The sequence below is a fragment of the Aythya ferina genome, assembly GCF_964211825.1.
Source record: "Aythya ferina genome assembly, chromosome: 3".
Taxonomy (NCBI): Eukaryota; Metazoa; Chordata; class Aves; order Anseriformes; family Anatidae; genus Aythya; species Aythya ferina.
Genome location: NC_140298.1, coordinates 62,138,630 through 62,153,379, shown reverse-complemented (window position 1 = coordinate 62,153,379; position 14,750 = coordinate 62,138,630). Strand labels below are relative to the sequence as shown.

The following is a 14,750-nucleotide window of genomic DNA, read 5'->3' as shown; positions in this document are numbered from 1 at the left end:
GCCTAAATGCAGACGTGGGCCCAAAGCCAAAAGGACGCTCAGGTGCTTAAGAGAGTCCTGGTAGAAGTAAGGCAGCTAAGCCTACAGCAGTGCCTCTCAAATCCCCTGTGTTACTTGCCTAGCCCTGAGAGTAGCTAAGACAGGGGCATTTCCACCCAAACACGGAGGACATCTCAGCACCACAAGGCACCAGCGCTGTGTTGGAACCCAAGATGGGACCCAAGGGGAACCCGAGGTGTCCCTCACACCGAGCTGTGCCACAGCCCACTGTGTAGGTGTCTGCCCTCCACCTCTCAGCATGCTTGCTGGAACCAGTGCCACACAGACCCCACAAGGCCCACCACCCCACAAGGCCCACCACGGTTAGCATCCCCTTGGGCAGAGTATAAGGGACTGGACATCCCAAGTGCTCTACATACAGCAGAGCTATTGCATAAAAAGGCCCAGGTAGGTTTCCAGAGCCTAAAACTGTGCTCCTGACAGAGCTTAAATGCCTGCTTTCAGCAGAGAGCTGCAGGCCATGAACCCTGAAGAAAGGCACATACCTAAATCCTGACCTTCTCCACAGATTTTAGCATTACTCTTTCTTTTATCATTTTTGTGCTGGCAAGGCAAGGTGGCGTTTGCTCAGCATCCTGGTGCTTGTGATTACTCTCTAGGCTCCTCAAGTTTCTTCATTTGCTGACTAACTTAAAGCAGTGAATGCAACCACTTGGACCAGACACCAGTCTATTTCGTATCTGAAGTTCACTCCAAGGACAAGAAAATAACACGATCAAGAGTTTCGGGTACCTCTTAGTACTTCTCACAGCCATCCTGCCGCTGTCACGGTATAGGACTATCACAGAGGTATCGGAGTCTCTAATCCCAAAGACTCTAACCCCCAAATTTATTGAGATCTAGTTTACACTGGCTTGTAATACATGTTACTTTTTCCTTTCTATGTTTTAAAAGATGTTATAACCACTGTAGTTTGTTTTCCTACACACTATTTTTTTCTCCAGAGCCTCCATCAGTTCCATGGTCTCCTTTAAAGCCCCTTCCAGTGTCATGCTTTGCCTCCTCACTGGCTTTTCACATTTGCAGAAATTGCCAAACTGTCTTGATACTGAACTGCACCAAAATCAACAGCAAAAATTCATGCCTTCAATCCCTGATACAAAGCGCTGGATGGCACTTGCGAAGTCTCATACTTTGAAATCAAATCACTGAATGCATAGTATAAAGTTCTCGAAAAACATTCAAAAGTGAAACTATAATCAAGTGTAAAATACTCCGAAGAGCATCTTAAGCATATTTGAATAGTCTGAAGCCTTTGAACACAAAGGCAACTGGATGTGCCCTAGTGTTTCTCAATGCCAGCGTCCTCCTCCTTTGCTGAAGAAAGTCATTCGTCACAAATACACAGCAAGCAGAATTTCACTCTGAACAATGAATGATGATGCATGGCCAGCAGAAGTGATCAAGGCATGAAAAATAAACGTGAATGAACGAAATTACAGCTTAAATGACACTAAACGAGACTTAAATGGGAGCATAAGAGTAAGCCACTTTGCATATTTACATTCAACTAGAAATGATTTTGACCTCTGGATTATTGTTCCATTTGAAATTAATTTTCTGCTTCTTAAGGTGGAACTTCCAGAAGAGAAATTTCAGGGCCTTTTCAGGGTTTTAAAGTTTATGGGTTTTTTTCCCCTGTTAGATTTTCAGAAAGCGCATACAGGGCAGGAAACTACACGGAGCACCCAGCACAAAGCTCGCCATGCAGTCATGCACCTCCAAGAGCTGTCATGCCAGGCTGCCAGTCCAAGATTTTGCAGCATGCAGCCATGGGAGAAGAGAAGCTCAAGGCAGGATCGACGCACAAGATTTCTAACCTCCTTCTCTCTCTCTGATCTTCTAGGTTCCTTCCTAGCCTTTCTCTTCTGGTTTTTCTTATCTTTCTCTTCCTTGATTTCCTTCACCGGGACAACTTTCTCCTTGACTATTTCTGAGGTGTGTGCTGTATGAATACTCATTGACCAGTCAGAGATTGCATTGGGATCCCAGTAAGAGTTTTCAGGATTGCCAGGGAGGAGGAAAGAATTAGCTCCCGGGGTTGCGTACTCTACAGAGCTGGACTCCACCGGTTGAAATTCATAATAATCCCACTCCAGGCCACTGGAGGTCATTCTTCAACTAATTCTCACGGCTCTTGCCGTGTTCTAAAGAATATATCTGTAGAACATGAAGTTAGTGTTTGAATCTCTCCAAAACATTTAGCAGTTTTTAAGTTTCTGCTTATCATGTAGCAGATGAAAAGTTAGTATTGCATTTATTGGCTACAGTCAACTCCAAAATAAAATGTTGAGTTCTCTTGTTATTTAAAAAAAATAAAATATGCATATTTTTTAGAACCTGAAGACTTCTTTCTGTTATCATAATTCTGCAGACAAAAATCAAGTAATTTAATTTTCAATAAAATACGATACTCCCCACTCTCATGAGCAATTTAATCTGTGAACCTAAATCAGTATTCCTGAAATGAAATGCAATGATGTTAATCAACACTTGATGCTAAAGTGCCTTCACTGCCAAATAAGCACAGGATAAGAGTGACTGAAGGCATAATCAATAGATTGCAATTAAAAAAGAATATGAACATTTCTGTATGGCATAAATAAAGTGTAAAAATGAATTATACAAGGAGAAAACATAAATAGAGAACCTTCTTGAAGACCTATGCAAAAGGAAAGCAGAAATATTTTAGTTAATACCTGTCACAAGCAAAAATCCTCATGTGGAGTTTAGCCTTCCACTTACTCCTTCAAGTCAAATCCAGACCCACCCCTCCTTAGGTTCTCCTTAGCCCAAACCAGATGACTAGTACTAAATACAGAGCCAAAATCAAACTGTGCTTTTAAGATGTGGTGACTGACCTGTTCTGTTCAGGTCAGTCACCACATCAAGAAGAGGTATCCAGTTGTTGTGAACAAAGCCCCGGAGAAGCTTGCCAGGCAAGTGAAATAAGGCCTTTTATGAGCTGGGTATTTCTGCAGTGCAAGACTCCTCGCTAAATCAAAATACTGCTAAACACCGACCTACTCTTCTTCCATTATGGCTAATGAATCACGTTTACACATAAGTAGTCTAGATTTTATGACTGGAGGATTAAAAAAAAAAAAAAAAAAAAAAGACACTTACTCAAAAAGCAGCTTTCACAGAAACCCAATTTGAGCAAATCAGTGGAAGCTCTTGCAGTCTTACTTGCAGTTCTCGGGAACACTGACTGTACTAGTAAAGTGCCTGCAATTTTGTCTTAAATATCTGATGAATCATTTCTGCTTTTAAGCATTTTTGCATTTTTGTCTAAAAACATATTCAGGATATACATGATTAAACTGATATCGCCATTACACTTGCAAATCTGCTCCTTTTTACAGAAGGGCAAAGCAAAAGCATAAAGAGTGCAAGAAGGAAATTTTCCTCCTAGAAAAACAAGTTCCCCAGTAGAAAGTCGACTGCACTAATACCACAGTTGTACAGGTGTGCACTTGCCTGACTGCTTGCACCTCATGGGGATGCAGCTGCTCATGTGGAGAAGGAAACCAGTTTTCCAGTTTCTACAGATATTTAAGATCCTTTGCATGCAAACAAATGCCTAAATGGCTTTTCAAAAGGCACCTAGACATCTTCTTTGTCCTTATAATAGTCATACGGGTGCCTCTACTAGCAACCTTTGGGCCTCCAGGTCCCATAAGAATCTTACTTACTAGAGAGGGAAACAAAGCAACCATTCCTCAAATTTGTGCCAGTGTGCCATCAGAAGTTAGCAACGAATTGAAGGGAAGTCATAACTATTCAACTGCTGTTGCACATTTCAGCTTACATTTTTGTTCATAAGTGAAGTAACTACATTTGTGTTCCCTGTTATTCCAACGTGCCTTAAAGCCTGATGCAAGATCAGAAATTTTTATGGAAAGCCAGGAAGTTAATGGAAAACGAGGAAGTTCCAACAACCTACATAGTTGACCGAATGAAAACAAGCCACCTTTTACTAACCTCGAAGCTGTTTGCATCGTGCTGATGCTTACCACCCAGCAGCCTGACAGATGCGACCTCCCCGCATCAACCACGGCAGCCAACAGGATCACTTCTTGGCAATTCCCCACTGCAGTTGCCCGATATGTTGTGCCATGCACCTACACAAAAGCATCTCCCACTTCAGGCAAAACGGATCACATCCTCCACCTGACGTCCTCCAGCGGTGTAACGAGCACAGGGTAACGAGCTCTAATTTACTTTCTGTACCCAAGGGCAGCCAACGGCTCTCATTGCTACTCACACCAGCCCTGCACAATCACAGCTCGCACAAAGCTCCGCAGCTGGAGCGTAAGGACTGAGCAACTCGTCGAGAAACACCACGTTTTACTTTGTCTCTCATGCAAATTTGGCATCTCCAAATTAGAGGCTGCATCTCCAAATTAGAAAAAAACAGAGACAGATTTTGCTTTCTTTTAATCCTGCATCAAAGAAGCGAAGACCTATGCTTATTTGCAAATTACTGATGGAACAACAGCCCTTTTCCCTCCACCCCAAACAGGGAAGCTGTATCTACTTACATCATCCTGAATATCCAGGTCACAACCTGCTTTCAACAAAATCTGGACAACATGGAGGTGACCCTTGTGGGCAGCAAGATGCAGGGGGGTCCGGCCATGCTATGAATGAGAAGAAAATAAAAAATAATTTAAGGTGAGTTTTTATGCGTAATAGTTTACCAGAATTTTATCATTTCCTCCTTCTTCTGTATATACCCCTCTCTTTGAAGTCCGCAGTAGCAGCAGTTGACATACTTTACTGTACAAAAGGCTTTCCCTTATTTTGTATATGCATAAAACTCCTCCTCCCCGTTCTGCAACATTTCAGTTTATCCTGATGGTAATCTACAAAGGGGATATTCTACCTATGTAAGGACCATCCTTACAAACTCGGAGCCAGCTTTGTGTCCATGCCTGGAGAGAATCCTTGACCTTTTTATTTCTGTCCCTCTGGAGCACAGATTTGTCAGCCACTTCCAACTCTGCTCCGTACAACAAAGTTGCTAAAACAGGCAAAATCAAATATTGTGTTGGGTAGCATTTTTGCAAAACACACAAGAACTTTTGGACTGTTTTGTACAACAGGTGCTGTCCCCTTAAAATGAATGGAAGATTTGTAAGTCCCTCCAGGTGACGATGTGTATGACAACCAACCTCATTTTGCCAACGATCTGTCAGGTGTTTTTAGACAACACTTACTTGTAAACGTTACCGAGCTCTAGCCCATACAAAAAGAGTATAAAATATTCACAAGAAAATCAATCTATAGTGTAACCAAGATCAGTTATTAATGAGCAGAAGGACAGAAATGCTTTAATTAGAGAGATGGATAAATGATGTATGGTTTTAGAAGAAAAAAAAAAGATTGAAATTTGACAGTAAAATCAAATTAATAGAAAAAGTAAATTGCCAGCAAATATCTTACAAAAATCTAAGTGAAATGACATGGGGAAAACAATATTTACATATAACCGCGCTCCATTTGATCATCCCGTGGCACAATTTACAGTGAAGCATTTCAGGAAAAGGGAAATAGGCTGCTTCTCCTATAAGGGGCACAAGAATCTACATTAAAAGAGGCTCAAAGAGTGTAGAGGTTGGACAACAGAGGAAAAGTAGAACAAGTGATTCCCTGAAAATCTAACCCATATAACCTCAAAAAGAAAACTCACAAGGGGAGGGCCAAGAATTAACTTCTGCTCTAAGAAGCATGTGTATATACATATATATGTATACATACACATGTCTCCCCAATATAGACCTCAAAGCATCGCCTTATGAACTGTTAAACAGGAACAAACCTAAAAACGTTGATTGAAAATTTTATTTAATCACAAAGAAGGAAGCAGGGTTCCTGTCTTTTTTAAGATGCCAAATTATCTTCACAGTGTCTCCCCCAGGCATTTTCTGAGATGAAGAAGTGTCACACTACTCTTCAGCTCTATGTCTATTTCTTCATCAGTGCTGCTCCCAGCAATTCCCATCCTTGCCTGGCTGGTAAAGTCTTGGGAATTCAGCCTCTTCAGAACAAAGAAGGTGTGGGAAGGGCTTGCTTCATGCTGTCCCCACCGGCCTCTCCGTGCCAGCTGAGTGGCTGCACTGGTCCATTGGTGGCAGCCCCTGGAGCAAAGGGCTGCCCCGGCCCCGCAGAGCACAGCCTCCTGGAGGACAGCCAGGGCTCAGTTTCAGGTAACTCAGTGGCAGGAGGCATAAAAGTCTCTAGGCAACGTGAGAAAGAGAAAACGAACCTGAGGGAAGGCTGACAAATCATTCCCGGCTCCAAACAATACGCGTGGATTATGGAAATGTGCTCCAGCACGTCCAGGCTTACGGGTTCTGAGCTTCTGCATTACCTAACTGCGATAAATAAATCACCTAATCAGCGTGTCTCACTTCCCAGCAGGTTGCTAGCATATCATAAAACCAACTTGTTGTTATCTGTACACGGAGCAGGAAAAAAAAAAAAACAAGAACAGAAACAAACCCAGGCTGAAGGCAGCTCGTGTGCTGTGAAACGAGAGCGCTGCCAACCTCGTGGATATATTCCAGCAGGGAAATTTTCTGATAAGATAACCATCTCTAACTCCTGGGGAAAAAAACAAAAAAAAACAAAAAAAAAACGAGGTGCAGCCAAAGGTCCTTTGTTAAAAATAAACGCTGGAAGAAGAGTATGTGTTTATTTCTAATACGAGGAATGTGTTTTCCTCACCCAGCACACCTCATGTAGACAGGCACCCCATAACAAGTGCATGGGAATGGGGAAATCCTGCCGGAGGCAGGCATCCAAGCCACGTGCTTCGCAAGGAAAAGATGCAAGCCACTCCAGATCCAGCTCTCACCGGGCACGCCACCCTCACCTGTCCATGCAGTGCCTCAGGGCACATAAAAACACTGGCCATCTCCCAATTAATCGTAACAGTGCGAGAACCGACGAGGCCAGGTTTTCTTTTCCTTCCCAGTAACATCAGAACAAGAGGAGAGGGAGGCAGTACTCATACAGGGCTCCTCCGGTGCAGGCAGTGCAAGCAGTGGAAGGATCACCGACTTAAAGGCTTGTGGGCATTTCCAAACATCGGCTGTAATGGTTTTGAGGTTATCACAGGCAGCAATAGAAATACAAATGAGAGGCTCCTACAACTCAGATTAATGAACCAATAAAGCAGTCATTCACATAAAAAGTATGCAATTTGGGCGTTCGTTCAAATGCGAATAATTGCTTCAGCAGGTCGCAAATCGCACAAATCCCCCCCGTGTCACTGGCTTATTAAAAATAAATGGGATCTCTTGTGCTAAAGCTGCCACCTCCAAGAGCCGTGACACAGAGCTCTGGCTGTGGGACGTCTCAGGTTGCAGCCCAGCACGGTAAACATCCAGATGAATTTCAGCAGGGATTTGTTTTTTATTATTATTTGTATTTAACTTGTATTCTAACTTCCAAACGCCGACAGGCAACTGTCAATACGTACGGTTTAAAAGCAGAATTTTTGTGGAGGAGCTACTCCAGGTGTGCACTCTGCCACCAAGTGCATACAGGCAGGCTTTGCACCACAACCTGCAGGATCTTCCCTCGTCTTCATTATATTTGTGGATGCTTTTCCACAAGCACATCCAGTTTTCCACCCCACCCCAGCGTCGTGCTGCACGAGCACTGCTGTTTATTCATCCGCTCTGCATTTGTGCAAAAACATGCCTGGCCACATTTTATGGAAAGCCTGAAAATGCAAGCAGCCTTGTCCCATTCTTCACACTGATGATTTGTTATGCTCTTCCCCATGAATAAGCTGAAAGTCAGCAGAAAGCTTCCCATTGGCCTCAGCAGGCACTGAGCAAGTCCCTAAATGTCTGCTATTTCCCTTTTGTTTGTTTTCATTTATTGCTTAAAACAGCCACTTAAGACAATAAGGAGTTCTTCGAGCTGAAGTAGCACAGAAATGTGAAAGCACCAAAACAGATTTCTTTTTTTTTTTTTTCACTTGGGAAGAAAATATTTGTTTTCAAGAACTCTGCATCCTCTCAAGTTGAAACCTCGATGACGAGTCGACAAGTACCCCGGCACTGCGACGTGTTACCAGATGGCAGGGGCACAGCACGACTAGTCCAAAGCCCAAATGGAAGAAACAAACAGAGAAACAAACAGAACTGCTGAATCAAAACAGCAGCACTCGCATTTTTCCCCAAACGCTCATCCTTTCCTTGCAGAATTCAATTTTAGAGCTATGTTCTTAACGCTGCGCTCTGCAGCAAAGCTGTGTTCTGCTTTCCTTTGAAAAAAAAATCCATAAAACCCAATGCAAACGGCATTTAAACTGCCTGTACCACGTTACTGCTTCCTATGGCAATCTTCTTCATGCTTAGCAGACCAGTGGCACACTCCCACCTGATACCAGCTTTTTTTGGCAGCATTAATTCTGTGCCCCAGTGAAACCCACCACCAAGTAACGCGCTGGTTTGGTGAGCTCTAACACAGGCTCAGAGCTGGAATTTCATCTCCAGGTGTGAAGCAAGCCCACAGCAAGGGCTGCAGTTCCTGGCATGCCACAGTTCAAGGCTGGGAGGTGAAATTAAGCTTTAACCCCCCTCCTCTGGCACCATGCTGGGGACAAGGTCGAGAGAACAGCTGGTCTTATCCGATGCATCACTACTTCCCTTTCTCCTCTGCCCCTTCTGGTGGTCCTCAGTACTCCCCCTAACCTATCTCAGCTCACAACATAAAAAGGAAAATAACCTGGGATAAGGAAAACGACATTCTGGGAGGACAGCAAGACAGAGCAGCTCAGCAGAAGTCCCAGCACTTACATTTCAAAGACAAAGCTGTCAACAAGTTTACTGAAAGAAAGCTCTCCTACAAAAGCACTGAAAGATGGGACAAGCTTTATAGATCGGAAGAATAAACTTAATCATAGCAGGATCTGTTCTTAATCTTCCAGTTTTGGCAGCACATCCACCAAAATACCTCCTAAAGGAACCTGCATGCTGGAATCCCACCTGTCTCTCGCTGATCCTGGTGTCAGGGAAGATGTTGAAACACACGCTTCAACGCTGACTTCATCTGGAAATGAGGGCTGGACTTGCTCTTTGTGCTGTCAGAGTGAACCAAATCCATCCTAGAGGAAACTTGGGCACCATTTTGCAGCTGGATTACTGTTTACTGAAGCAGCAATTAACCAAATCGCATGACTTTCCAAATTTAAGATAAAATTAGAACTGGACGAGCTTGCCAGCTATCCAGCATTTAATAGTCCTTGGTTTGTTATGGAAAACGGGCTTCATTTTCCTTAAGCCACGCTCAATTAACCTGGTTGGAATAAAGCACAGCGTATAGGTCTAGACCTCAGTCCCTTCAAGCTGGGGCTCAGCGTGGTGTTGTTCCACAAGGACTGGGCTGCGCTCACAGATGCATATCAGAAACTCATTTCAAGCCTAAAGTGGTGAGGGAACATTTTCTCCAAAAAAACTTTGCTTTGGCATGTCTTTTTGCAATAGAGCTCTGATAGAAGTCAGAGGGAATTTTGGCTGAGAGGTACAAAAGTCATTTCTTTCTTTGGACCAACCCCCTAGAATTTAAAATTAATTTGACAGAACAAACAGAAGATTGCAAATAAAAGCAGAAGATATATGAGTAAAAGAGAACTAAGGCATGTGAATAAATTTATAAATTTATGTTTAGGCTTCATTTTGCAATTAATTTTATCTTGGAGAGGGAAGAAGGCACTTCATCTGAGAGCTTAATCAATAATTCCTTGCTTTGACAAGCGTGCCATCTAATTTCCAACCTAACACTTGCAACCTGTACTTTAAAAGTAGTTATTCTGGGGGTCTGCTCCACTTACTGAAAGAGCACAGAAGAACCTGGCTGCTCTGATGGCTGAAAAATCCCTTAAAATGTCCAGTTTAAATATATTTGAGGTGAATTTACACATGCTTGCTCTTCTGCCAGCCTCGTCCTGGACTCTGAATGGCTCTTTCTCCTCCCAGCCCGTGTCACTGGATCAGCGAGCCAAGCTCTTCCAAGGTATGCATGTTCACAAAGCCTTTCACAGGCAAATACGCACGTTTTCTCCCTGTGCAGCTGGCTGGCTGGGTGAGAGCCAGCTGCAGAATAGATGCTCGGCAGACCGGCATGGGACATTTCTGAGCCTGAAGTGATGGGCTGGGACGAGGGCAGCACTTTGGTGTCAAGCCTTTTGATTTACGCTGAGCTCTCCTCTACCTGGCTCGCTACGTGGGCGGGATAAGTGCCTGAGTGCCACCCAAACACCCCCCAAATGTAAGTGCAAGAAACGAGAAGCCACCTATATTGTGCAGGAAATAATTTTTTTCCAACTCTTGCAAATCTGCATTGATCAAATGAACCTGATTTTCTGTTTGAAAGTTGCATTTACACAATTTGCCTTTACTCTTATTGTAATTAACAGGCATTGATAATTACATAATGAGCAATCTTACCAAAAAGAAAGCATCAGCTTTGTGCTAGTATTACTGATTATGGCAACCTAATTCTGTGAAACAGTTCAATCAGTGGCGGGATTATTCTGGTAACCACGCCAAGGGACACCACATTTTATGGTTCAGTGTGGAAGCTGGATTCAAAATTACTTTAATGCACAAATTTATACAAAGTATGCGGCACCCTTTCAGTACTTGGTGTATTTTCAGGTAGGTCCCTCAATAACCTCAAAGCTCAGTATCTTAAAAAACAACCAAACAAAAACCATCACACAAAACAAGAAAAAAAAAAAAAAAACAACACCTACCACTCAAATTTAATTATTTCTATTCCTGACCACCTCCAAGAGCTGTTGATCAACTACAGAGATGCGTGGACAACAGAGCCACACAGGTATCTTTATGGGACCATTCACATTTTTTTATCTGTATATATTATCTACCAGCAAAACACCGCTTAGTTTTGGCGTGCAAAACTCACTAAAATTGGCTGCCCTTGGATCACTCCACCTTTCAAAATAAATGCTGTCCACAGCCCAAACACCACAAAGGAATTGCAACCAACTGTCATGGACAGATAAGAACAGACAAAAACAGATTACTTATCTGATGGACTCACATTTGCTTTCTGTCTGTGAATATTAGCTCCCATACATACAGGGTTCAAAACCAATATGGAAATAGAAATAGGATGAGGTAGGATAGAAAACAGTAGCTTGTCAAAACAGGACATCCCAGATTTTATATTGCAGCTCTAAAGATCTAACTTACCTAATTCTGTTTAGGGCTTCTTGCTGAGTGAACTGTCTCTGCAACAGCCACTTCTACCTCATCTTTTATTTGCTAATATTATTTATATTGTTATTACTATTATATTACTATTTATAATATTATTGAGAGAGAGCAGTAGGTGAATATCAGTTTGGACATTTAGAATCTAAGCAGAAACCCTTTGATACTGACTCTGCCTCTAAGGTAGAGGACCACAGTTTGCAAACCCCAAGCCTGGAACTGAATGGGGGCTGCACAGCAGGAATCAGTGCAGATGGCAGATACAAGTGAGGCCGCTGTACCGACAGCCTTTGATGGCAAGAAATGCTTTCTGCATCCCTTTATCCTACCACAACAGGTGGCACTCCCCCAACCCCTCAGCCAGAAGGACCAGCGCTCTGGACCAGCTTCCCCCGCCAGTGATGAATTGCTCCATCCATCATTCTGCACATTGTCCCAAAGTCAATGCAGGTTTTGAAAAACGTCACAGCCCCTCCGTCAGCACAGCACGTTTTGAAAGACTCAGCGTGCACTACAGCTGTGCATGCGTGTGCTGGAGGCGTCTAACTACATGACATGCACTATTTTGTAAATTTACACGAGCTAGTAAGTCTAAACTCCAAGGAAATCCCAACACTGTAATCCACCGCTAACCTCAATTACATTCAGAATTGCCAAGCTGCAAGGGCATTTTCGCAGACAATGGTTTAGGAGTTATGTTAGTTCCCAGGGATTTTGTAAAGCGTTTTTCTCTTGTTACCTTGGTAACTGCTACCTTGGCACCCTTGTTGATAAGCTGCACCACATTATCCACTTGGCCTTTGTACGCAGCTATGAGAAGCCGTTCTGAAAGCACAGCGACCACATCCTGCTGGCTCATGAATTAGGAGAGAAAGGTTTTCAAGGCAAGCAGTGCGCAGGTTTCTTCAGTCCAAAAACAAAGGCTTCAGGTCCGTTCAAGCAGCACGCACGGAGGTGAGAAAGGACCCCAGCTCCCTGGAAGGCGACGCTGTTCCTATGCCATCTTCTGGACCTGTGGATCAGAAAACAACACTGCCATCAGCGACGTGTCACAGACTGGAGCACTGCAGCAGCTCCTCCCCGAGTGCTCATCTGCTCATTGGTTTGGGAGAGGGGTCACACACCAAAAGCAAAACAACCCTCTGAGCCTCCTGGAAAGGATCACTGCAAGGCAGAGGGAATGCACGCAGAAGCACATTCTCAGTGCCCCCTCGTTCCCCTAATGCAGGACAAAAATCCCTAAACTTTCTGAAAGCACGACTCCCTTTTGTATTTGTGTGGCCCCCTGTCATTCTGTCTTTCTCCCTCTCCCAGACTTTAGGTTAGCTGAGCACGAGTTACCTACCTCGCCTGCTCACAGCACCGTTTCGGCCAAGGGAACGAGGATACGGTGCGGTTATGGGCTGGGGATAGAAATACACAAATCTGCACCGGCAGGCCCGAGAGCAGCCAGCAATTAAAGGCAGCTGACTGCTCCTTCACTGGTACAAAACGCTTCACAGCCTCCTCTGAACCATCCCAAGGACACCTGTGGGAGGGACCTCAACCTGCGACGGGAAAACACTGATCTTTTTTGCTGTCATCGAGAAATTGCGTTCCCGTGGAGGTGCTGGCGTTGTGGCACGCCGGCCCCGGGAACAGTTCAGACTTAGCACTCCTCATGCAAACCAGGCGAGTGGCCGTGAGCGAGGCCTTCTTCCCTGGCTGCAACAACCTGTCCAGTGCACCAGCAGAGCTGAGAAGCGATGCTCCCTGAAAATTTAGCCACTTGGAGCTTTAGGATCTTCCCAGTCTGGGAGGATTTCAGCTTTACCTTTACTTCTGTAGCATTTCACACCTTGGTATTTGATTGTTTCAGTAGAGCAAAAACATTTTCCAGATAGCAGGTGTGCGTGCACAGATCTTTCTCTCGAAATATCACTGCACTGCTCTTTCTCAGCTAATTGCATTACAGACTTCACTTCATTTGAGGGTTAGAGGTACAGGGACTAGATGAGCGTGGAGATGTGCAGTACAGGGTCTTTCACACCTCTGCTCTCCTTTTGGATCCACCCCAAAGCAGCAACAACGACAAGCTAGCACTCCTGCCTGGCTTGGCTGGCCCCCTAACTGGGTTTGGTCGCCTCCCCCATAATCCCACCACTCACAGCACGGAGGTTTGGCTTCCAGTTTCAGCAGGGAGAGCCTCGCCAGGGCAGAAGGTTCAATTTCCATCCTCATACCAGGAAGACAAATTTTTGATCAACAGCTCACCCCTATTAAAACCACGTGGGTTAACTTGTAGATGATAGCAGCAGAATCAGCCCACACTCCTATAACAATCTGTATTACCGAATCTTTATGAGACCTTTATGAGCATTAATTCCTATAACACCCTTTGAGGTGAGTATTGTGCTCACAAACATTACACCCATTTTAGAAAAAGTGCTCTTCTTAGAAAAGTTGCTGTTTTCTCCAATGTTAATAGAAAAGTTACGTCAAAGCCAGGAAACAACTCCAGATAATTGCCCCTTGATGTGCAAGGACGAGCATGAGGTTATGCAGTCTCCAGGGAAAGGATTCGGGTCAGCTTTTCTTTAATGTGCTAGGTGCCAGCATGCCTGTAGCAACATGGAAATAGCCGCAGATTTATTCAGCAAATGGACGTGGTTTGGACACCCTCGCCACATGGGAAGGATGGAAGGGAAGAAGAAAGCCCTCGTGCCTGCCTGTGCCGTGGTGGCTTCTGAATGACCCGTGCTTGTCCCCACCCTCACACCCAGCCTGGCCGCTCAGACGCCAGGCACGAGGTTGCTCTCCCCACCCCTTGCATTAAAAACAACCAAACCAGTAACCTCACTGACACCGAGAGGTTCTTAGCATTCACTGCAGAAGGCTCAATGCTAACATTTTCCTGACCCGCTGACATTTCTGCTCAGATTTCTGATGCTCATTACCTCCTACCAGCAACCCCAAAGCTAGGCTAACACCCAGATGACTTGCGACCGTGCAAAGTTTAGTGCTGCCAGGAAAGGGTCACGTCCACAGGCACGCAAAGGCAGGTGCTGGAAACTGTACTCACTTCCCAGTTCGATTTTTCTCTCTCTTGCTCCTTCCCGATCGCTGCCGTGAATTCTCTCCCGGAGGCGATCAGCCTGTCGTGCCCTGCAGGTCCAGAGGGGCTGCCTGGGAGAGCCCTGCTCTGTGATGTATTCTGCCTTCTTGCCTCGTCCACCGATCAGACCACACATTAAAGCATATTAAAGAATCGATTCAGCTACCGGTCCAACACGGATTCCCATCATGTTGCTTGAGCCTCCTGCAGCCGTGGGTCTCCTTTACAGCAGGGCAGCCGCCTTGCAAGCCACGTCCCCGATCCTGGCTGGTTCACAGATGGATACTCACGCAGCAGCTCACGTTCCCGACTCCGGCTGCTTTGCATTTCCTCAG

The 14,750-nt window shown here is 44.6% G+C and overlaps 1 protein-coding gene across 7 annotated transcripts in view; it reads right to left on the bottom strand.

Moving 5' to 3' along the window:
• Positions 1-14,750, bottom strand: part of ANKRD6 (ankyrin repeat domain 6) — a 100,394-nt gene that overhangs the window by 18,930 nt on the left and 66,714 nt on the right. For 6 of the 7 annotated variants that reach the window (XM_084514354.1, XM_084514356.1, XM_084514357.1 and 3 more), the window contains exons 3-4: positions 12,061-12,333; positions 4,605-4,703 (exon numbers count right to left, since the gene is read on the bottom strand). In XM_084514354.1, the coding sequence (XP_084370480.1) occupies positions 4,605-4,703; positions 12,061-12,180 (219 nt within the window). In that variant the 5' untranslated portion in view covers positions 12,181-12,333. Of the gene's footprint in view, positions 1-4,604; positions 4,704-12,060; positions 12,334-13,468; positions 13,575-14,750 lie in introns of those variants that run through there. The other variant, XM_084514355.1, reaches the window with a different exon arrangement.